This window comes from Myotis davidii, unplaced genomic scaffold (assembly GCF_000327345.1).
Source record: "Myotis davidii unplaced genomic scaffold, ASM32734v1 scaffold638, whole genome shotgun sequence".
Classification (NCBI taxonomy): domain Eukaryota; kingdom Metazoa; phylum Chordata; class Mammalia; order Chiroptera; family Vespertilionidae; genus Myotis; species Myotis davidii.
The window spans coordinates 635,502-644,487 of record NW_006289391.1 but is presented as its reverse complement, the minus strand read 5'-3'; the positions used below and the strand labels follow the sequence as shown (position 1 = coordinate 644,487).

Genomic DNA, 8,986 nt, shown 5'->3' with positions numbered 1-8,986 from the left:
TGCTGAGCTCCCTGCAGCCCTGACTGCTGTGCCTGCCTGGCCTCACCTCTGCTCTGCAGCCTCCAATTGGCCCAGTGCCTCTTCCAGGTCCACGCTGTGCTCCAGCTCTGACCTCCGCAGCCGGGCCTCGGTGGTCTGCAGCCGGGCCTGCAGCTAGAGGGGAGCATTAGCCCACCTGGAGGGCAGCTTTGGCACAAAGCAGGTGTGGTCAGGCGGGGTCAGGTGGGGTCAGGTGGGGTCGGGGAAAACAGCCCTCAGGGACGGACGGCGCTGGTTGTGGGAAGGAAGCCTCACTCCACCTCTCGCCCACATCTAAGGACTCCACACGACCAGGGAGAAAGGGCTGCCACGCGGTGGCTCAAGGGAGGGGTGCTGGCCCAGATGGGGCAGGTGGCCAGCACTGGGCCAGGGAGAAGGGCAGACAGAGAGAGCGGCTGGCATTAGGCTGGGGAGGACAGAGTGGGGCGGGGGAGCTGGGCTCAGGGGGAGGGCCCAGGAGCGGGGCTGGTGGTGAACTGAGAACACTGAATACGTAAACATTGGGAAAACCAGTAAAATTATGCTTGAAAGGAGTTCACCTTTGGAGGGTACAGAGTGAGTCCATGTGCCCTGTTCAGTGCTGATACATTCGATTCCATTCATCCCTCCTCCATTTATGCCGCCTGATCTGCCCTTTGCTTTTGAACTAAGGAATCGCCAGACACCGTCTCACGTCCACCTCCTCCGGAATCAGCAAGAAGCGCTCAGGGTCGCTCAGGAAGTGGCCCTCGCCCGCCCGCGCAGCCCCGGGGAGCTTCCTCCACCCTGAACCTCGCTCACGGAGCTGCTGTGACAAGTGCAGAACCGAGCCCGCGGGAGAGCCCGGCTCGCTCCCTTCCGCGTCCCGGGAGGAGGTGAACAAGGCTGACGTTAAACAGCGCCCTTGTCCTGTCACATAAGCCTGTCCTCTGGAGTCTCATCTGAACTCAGACCTTTGAAGCGAAGGGTGTAGAAACTGGGGCCATGGGCTGTGAAAATAGCCCTCAAAGAGAAACCTGTGAAATTACCTCCGTCTGACCTCCACTTTCCCACACCGCACACCACGGGGAGCTGACTCAGCCGGAACTGGCTGCTGGCACGTTCATGCAGGGTGGGAAAGTACGAAAGTCGGCGGCCTGGCTAGATGTCTTAGTAAAAAGAGGTAGCCTGGCTGGTGTGGTTAAGAGGTTAGAGCAACAGATCTCAACCTGTGGGTCGCGACCCCATTGGCGGTCGAAGGACCCTTTCACAGGAGTCGCCTAAGACCATCCTGCATATCAGATATTTACATGATGATTCATAACAGTAGCATCATTATAGTTATGAAGTAGCAACGAAAATAAATTTTACGGTTCGGTCACAACATGAGGAACTGCATTTAAAGGGCCAGAGGTTGAGAACCACTGGGTTAGAGCGTAGGCTTGCACACCAACAGGTCAGGGGTTCGATATCCGGTCAAGAGCACGTACCTCGGTTGCAGGTTCGACCCCCAGCCCATTCAGGACTCATGCAGGAGGCATCCAATCGATGTGCCTCTCTTACATCAATGTTTCTCTCTCTCCCCCATCCCCCCTTTACTCTCTCTAAAAAAAAAAAATCAATGGGAAAAATATCCTTGGGAGAAGATTAACAAAAAATTTTTTTAAATAATAAGTAAATAAAAAAGATAGAGGGAGTCTTAAGTCAAAAGTGTGATTTTCCCAAAAAGCAAGCTCCGGGATTTGGTTGGGACAAGTGCATGTTTTCGTTGCCTTGAACATATACCTTGAACCCACCCAGTGGCCAAGAGGGCCGAAGGCTCCGGCCATGGCAGGGGCCCCTGGGCACACATACAGCGTGCAGTGCACGCGTCCCTCTTGGGCACCTGCGTGCTCACCCAGATCCTTCTGCATGTGCACAGGGAGGACATCTGAACAGGGTCGCAGCAGATGTTTCAATCAATCTGTTGCTCTGGCCATAAGCACCTGCCCTGTTGAGGCCTTCTGGGTTTCCCCAGGGAGCACCTGCCACACACGATGATACCCGGGCATGGGTCACAGTGAGGCCTCCAAACTGCTTATTAGAAGGTGCTCAGGCCTGTCTCCCGGGTCCACGGGGAGCCCCTGTGGAAGTGGGGCCCGTTTCTTTGGGTGAAGCCACTGCTCTGCGTACCCCTTGTCTTTGCCTCCCTGGCTCTTTACCTTTTGCCTTCTCCTGCGAGGCTCTGGGCTACACGAACTTAATCAACACGTATATATGTGCCCTGTTGGTCTAAACCCGTGGTCGGCAAACTCACTAGTCAACAGAACCAAATATCAACAGTACAACGACTGAAATTGCTTTTGAGAGCCAAATTTTTTAAACTTAAACTATATAGGTAGGTACATTGTTATTAACTTAATTAGGGTACTCCTAAGGCTTAGGAAGAGCCACACTCAGGGGCCAAAGAGCTGCATGTGGCTCGCGAGCCGCAGTCTGCCGACCACAGGTAAACTCTTGATGAGTATTGACTGGATTAATCCTCTCGATACGCTATGAGACAGGGACCCTTGTCCGCTTTACAGATGAGGAAAGCAACCACGAGTGAGGTCCAGTAGCTGTCCATTCGCCCCGCTATTGTGTGGGAGCCCAACGGTGTGCACCGGGGCTGGGTGCTCCGTGCTCCGTGCTCAGAACCACTCTGCTGCCTTTGGGCAGCTTATTCCAGGAACTCGCGGGCTCTGGGCTCCTCTCCTGAAACTCCAACAACTAGAGCTGAGAGTTCTACCTGAGGTCTAACCCTGGACCACCTCTGGTCCTGGGGCCACCTGCCTTGTCTCTGCTGAAAGGCTTCCCACCTTGACGTGTGACTGCCCATTTCCAAGGCTCTCCCGCTCCAGACCCCAGCCCTCTGCAGACTCCGCCTGCTCGGGCACTGCCACAGCCCTAGTCCTCTGTGCCTGGCACAGTCGGTGCCTAGCAGCCATTGGTTGGCCAAGTGGGTAAGTGAGAAAGGGGATGACCGGAGGACTGTTGGGAAGGTGGCACCAGGAAGACTGGAGGCCGATGGGGAATATGTGCCTGGCAGGACGCCCAGGTGTCTGGCTTGGGTGACGGGCAGATAGTGAACCTGAGATGGGGAGGAGAGAGAGGATTTGGGGGCGGGTAACAGGTTTGATTTTGGAAGTGGTGCGTGTCATGGGTCTGTGGGATATCCCGGAGGAGAGAGCCAGCTGGACACATGGGTCTGTGGTCAGAAGGTGGGGGGGTGGGTAGGTCCTTGGAGATTTGGGATCCGCAGTATAAAGGATGGTAATAAAGATGGGGCTGGAAGAAGGCAGCCGAGGGATGGTCAGCATGGCCCCATCTCCACCTGGGCCTCCCGCTGGCGATAAATTAGCTCAAGTGCCCAAGCACCTGCCATCTCCTGAGGGCTGGGAGCACCAGCCTCTGGGGTGAGAGCTGGGCCCACGCCCTACACTGCTGCCCACGTGCTTGAGGGCTGGCAGGTGCCAGGAAAGTGTCCCTGGACTGCCTCAACCTAGATGGGAACACCGGAGAACCCCTGAAATCACAGGCTCCCCAGGGAGGGCCAGCGATGGTAGCCCGGCCCCGGCACTGCCCTCAGGGCGGTCCCCTGACACTCCAGGGATGGGGCAGGAGTCAGGGCCCCTCCCGCAGGTTCCTCTTTCTGCAGGAACGTAGCCAAGGAGGCACTCAGAAGGAAACCCTGCATCCCCACCGCTCTCGGCTTTCAACGACAAACCCACAAACCCGCCGGAAGGCTCTTGCAAGCAAAGGAGATACCCTGGCTGCTCAGACAGAGGGACAGACTGACAGACAGAGGCTGGGGGGGTCTCCTTGCTTGCTTACAGAACTGTGCTGCGCTAAGAAAGCCCTGTAGAGGGCACCTGCCAGCCAGGTGACTTCGAGAGGTCAGGGGGTCCCTGTTCCGAAAAATATGTTGGTTATGGGGGGCGGGGGGAGCCTGGCAGGTTCCTGATCTCCCCAGTTTGACCCTCTGCCTGAAGCTGCATCCTTTAGGGCAGCGGTTCTCAACCTGTGGGTCGCGAGCCCTTTGGCGGTCAAACGACCCTTTCACAGGGGTTGCCTAAGACCATCCTGCATATCAGATATTTACATTACGATTCATAGCAGTAGCAACATTACAGTTATGACGTAGCAACGAAAATAATTGTATGGTTGGGTCACAACATGAGAAACTGTATTTAAAGGGCCAGAAGGTTGAGAATCACTGCTTTAGGGCTCATCTTTCTGAGCCTTCAATGTTTTGGAGGCTCCTCAATGAAGGTAAGACGCTCATGGGCAGTCATGCCCCTGGTCCCCGCTAACTAAAAGCCTGGGAGAGGGAGTAGCCTCGTGTCCAGCTCGGGGGCCAGGCTGCTCTCTGAACCCCTTTCCCCTGAAACTCCAACTCGGAAATCACCCCAACAGGCTCCCTGGCTGTCACTCACCAGCTGGTAGAAGGTGATGTGAGGTCCGTCGGCATCATACAGGAACCACCAGGTGGCAGCAGCCACGGTGGCCAGGCCCACATACACTGCAGGGAGGGCAGGAGGAAACCAGCTACAGTGGACAACTGTGGTTTTCCGGCATCCCTTCCCCTCCCCAATAATTCCCTGACACCACCCTCTCCCTCTCTAGGCCACATGAGCCAGTGGTGGGCCCTGACTGGCACTCGGTGTGTCACACCCCTGACCACAGTGATTGGCTAAGAGGTAAGCAGGTAAACCAATCTGGGCCAATCAGAACAGGCCTGCGGCTTTTACCCTACTGCTGAGGGAGTAGAATGGTAACAAGCTCTTTCTCCTATTGAATTTGGGGTTGCAATGGAGTAAGCATGAGGGCTGGAGCTGCCACAGCCATTCTGCCTCGACAGAGGTACCTGCCTGAGAATGGAGCTGAGGCAGAGCCAAAATATGCCAGTGCTACTGTCTGAGGCCTGGGTCCAGCCATGCCTGAAGCCGGATCTAGTCTGTTCAGTTAGATCAGCTTGCACAGTTTCTTTTGGCACAAGCCAGGCTGAGGCATACTGTCTGCAGTTTGCAAGCCTAACTGATATAGGGTCCTAGGAAACTCCTGGAACGCCCCCTCCCCGAGCTGGGGTTCCCCATTTACCTCCAATAGCCAGATATCGAAAGAAGAGCCAGCCGCTAATGAGGGCCTCACGGGGATTGCGGGGCAGCTTCTCCATGATGTCCAGGTCTGGAGGGTTGAAGCCCAGGGCGGTGGCAGGCAGACCATCCGTCACCAGGTTCACCCAGAGCAGCTGCACAGGGATCAGGGCTTCGGGCAGGCCCAGGATTGCCGTGAGGAAGATGCTGGAACCAGAGTCATAGGCTCCAGCCGCTGCCAATGGAGGGCCCAGCTCCCGCCCTCCTCAGCAGCCCAGCCTCGCCCTGCCAGTTCTGACGTGTGTGCATGAGTGAGAGGTGTGTGTACATAGCTCTGCCTCACACTGGGCCCCTTGGCTCCCCCAGTCCCAGCTCTGGAGCCTGGTCATATCTGCTCTTCAGACCTCTCCTGCTAGGACATAGTCCTCTTTGGGGCATACGCATGTGGACAGTGATGGCCAAGCATATACACATTTGTTCACAGACTTGAGCAAAAAACCCAGCACAGGCTACACAATCCCACAAACACAAGCAAACACCTATATGCTTGCCCCACATACAGAGATGCAGAATTCACTTGTCCGGGCAAACATGAGCTCCCCATTGCCCACAGCCATCTCTCACATGCTAACCTAAGTGTGTACACAACCATACATCTGCACAGATCCCCGTGCTTGTACTCACCCCAAAGATGCAACAGAACACAGGTGCACACACATACACACACTTCTCACTCAGGCACCCACACCACGTGCACTCACAGCCGTGTGCACCCTCCATGGACACACACACAAACACATCACTGCCCAGAGGGGGGGCTAGTTCTCCCATCTTGCATGACTCTGAAAGTGGGAAGGTTAGGGCTGGAGGGATGATAGAGGACTTTTCAGGCACCTCCTCAGGGACTGGGTACACCAGGGCCTTGAGAATGACAAGGTGTCCCCGTCCTGGCCCACCTGAGGTGAGACCCTGTAAGGCCCCAGCCAGGGCAAGTCACGTGCTCCTTCATCCCAGCAGCCCCATCCCAGGAACGGGCGCTTCCCTGGTCTCAGGGATCCATATGGTCTAGACCAGTGATGGCGAACCTACGACACGTGTGTCAGAGGTGACATGCGAACTCATTTTTTTGGTTGATTTTTCTTTGTTAAATGGCATTTAAATATATAAAATAAATATCAAAAATATAAGTCTTTGTTTCACTATGGTTGCAAATATCAAAAAATTTCTATACGTGACACGGCACCAGAGTTAAGTTAGGGTTTTTCAAAATGCTGACACGCCGAGCTCAAAAGGTTCGCCATCACTGGGCTAGACTCTAGAGGGCTGGGAAGAGGGGCTGGAGCCTCACCAGACGACCTCGCCCACATTGGAGGAGATGAGGTAGCGGATGAATTGCTTCATGTTGCTGTAGATGGCCCGGCCTTCCTCCACTGCAGCCACAATGGAGGCAAAGTTGTCATCCGACAGTACCATCTCTGCTGCTGACTTGGCCACGGCTGTGCCGGAGCCCATGGCGATGCCGATCTCTGCTTTCTTCAGGGCTGGGGCGTCATTCACCCCATCTCCAGTCTGGAGACCAGGTTAGGTGGGTTCACACCTGAGACAGTGCCTTTCTATCTCCCCAACTCCCTTCAACTCAGCCCATACCCAGGCTCAGAGGATGTCCCCACGGAAGCAGACAGCTGGACAGAACAAATGGTGGGGTCATGAGCTTAGAAACTGGGCTGAGGATGAGGCTAAAGGGAAGGCAAGGAGTGAAGACAGGACAAAGTTGGGGAGCAGACCAGGTCTAAGGCCAGAGGAGATGGTGAGGTGGGCAGGAGGGTGGGTCAACAATGAGGGTGGGGATGAAATTTAGTTTAGGTGTAGGGCAGAAGATAAAGTTTCTGTTGAGGACAAAGTTAAGGGCAAGTCAGGAATGAGGTCAAGGTTGTGGCTCAGCTCAAGGACCACTTAAGTATGATAGTCAAGGTGAAGGCTGGAGTCAAGGGGGAAGATCAAGGTCAAGATTGGACTCAGGCTCAAGATTAAAAATTAGATTAAGGTGGAGGTCAAGGCAAAGTCAGAGGCCAAATCAAGGCTCTGGCCCATATCAGGAGTGAGGTCATGGTCAAAGCTGGCATCCAGTCAAAGTCAAGGTTGGAAGCCAGATCAAAGTCAACATAAAGTATTGGGTTGGAGGAATCAAGACCAAAGTCAGGGATCAGGTCAGGGTCTAAGTAAAAACTGAAAGCCATATCAGGGTTGAGCTAAAAGTAAAGAATCAGATTCAGGTGGTCAAGGTCAAGGTCAAGATGACCTTCGTTGTGAAGGTCAACGATACAGTCAAGAACAAGGTTTCAAGTAACCAAGTCAAGGTTGGTGGCCAGTTCATTATCCACGTCCAGGCTGAGCCACAGGTCGGGATTAAGGTGAAGGTAAAGGACTGGGTTAGGCTGGAGGTCAAATAAATAGCAGAGGCCAGGTCAGGGACGGGGTCTAAGTCAAAAGTGAGATAGTGTTGATGAATAGGTCAGCAATCAAGAATGAGAGAGGCCCCAGCTGGTTTGGCTCAGTGGATAGAATGACAACCTGTGGACTTAAGGGTCCCAGGTTCGATTCCAGTCAAGGGCACATGCCCAGGTTGCAGGCTCGATCTCCAGTAGAGGACGTGCAGGAGGCAGCCGTTAATGATTCTCTTTCATCATTGCTGTTTCTATCTCTCTCCCCCTCTCCCTCTCCCTTCCTCTCTGAAATCAATAAAAATACATATTAAAAAAAAAAAAAAGAATGAGAGAGAAAACTGGGCCCAAACCCCACATCCATGCACAGGAGAAAGAATAAACTGTGGGGTGCTCACACAATGGAATGCTACTCAACAATTAAAAAGGCACTCATCTACTGAAACCCGCAGCAACACGGATAAATCTCAAAAGGAAGAAGCCAGACACAAGAGAATACACTGTGTGATTCCATTCACATGAAAATCTAGGACAGGCAACACTATCTCGGAAAAATCAGCACAGAGGTTACCTGTTGCCTGTTGCGGGAGAGGGGCCTGTGGGGAGGAGCGTGTGGGGAACTCACAGGTGATGGTGACGCTCCCTCTAAGGGTCTGGATGACACAGGTGTGCCATTTGCCAGAACTCACCAGATGAATGCCATGCTTAAAATGTGTGCATTTCACCGCATGCACGTTTTACCTTAAAAAGGGAAAAAACTGAACCACAAACACTGCTCTCTAGAGGATGCATTCTGAAGCACGTGAGGGCGAAGGGGACTGACGCCTACAACTCCGAAAGGCATCTAACAACAGATGGATAAGGATGGACAGATGGCTAGGTATGTGCTAAAGCCATTACAACAAGAGGTGATTTGCAGAATCTAGATCAGTGATGGAGAACCTATGAACTCATATTTTTGGTTGATTTTTCTTTGTTAAATGGCATTTAAATATATAAAATAAATATCAAAAGTGTAAGTCTTTGTTTTACTATGGTTGCAAATATCAAAAAATTTCTATATGTGACACGGCACCAGAGTTAAGTTGGGGTTTTTCAAAATGCTGACATGCCAAGCTCAAAAGGTTCCCCATCACTGATCTAGATGGTGGATCTATAAGCTCTCGCTATAAAATTATTTCAGTCTGTCTGTGTGTTGGATGCTTTGGTAACACAATGCTGGAAACAATAAGACCGAAGCAGAGGCGGGGGTTCACGGCTGCTCTTTCCAAGCCGTGCGGCATGTGCTCCCCCCGCTCCCCCCCCTCCTGTTTGCACCCCCTCCCCCGGCCCCGCCTGCGGCCTCACCATGGCGGTGATCTCGTTGAAGGACTGCAGGAACTCCACGATGCGGGACTTGTGTGCGGGCTCCACGCGGGCAAAGCAGCGGGCCGT

At 53.6% G+C, this 8,986-nt stretch overlaps 1 protein-coding gene across 1 annotated transcript in view; it reads right to left on the bottom strand.

The window, feature by feature from the left end:
* Positions 1–8,986, bottom strand: part of ATP2A3 (ATPase, Ca++ transporting, ubiquitous) — a 24,581-nt gene that overhangs the window by 4,391 nt on the left and 11,204 nt on the right. Inside the window, exons 14-17 of the mRNA XM_006761501.2 lie at positions 8,900–8,986; positions 6,460–6,680; positions 5,116–5,318; positions 4,452–4,537 (exon numbers count right to left, since the gene is read on the bottom strand). Of these exons, the coding sequence (XP_006761564.1) occupies positions 4,452–4,537; positions 5,116–5,318; positions 6,460–6,680; positions 8,900–8,986 (597 nt within the window). The remainder of the gene's footprint in view (positions 1–4,451; positions 4,538–5,115; positions 5,319–6,459; positions 6,681–8,899) is intronic.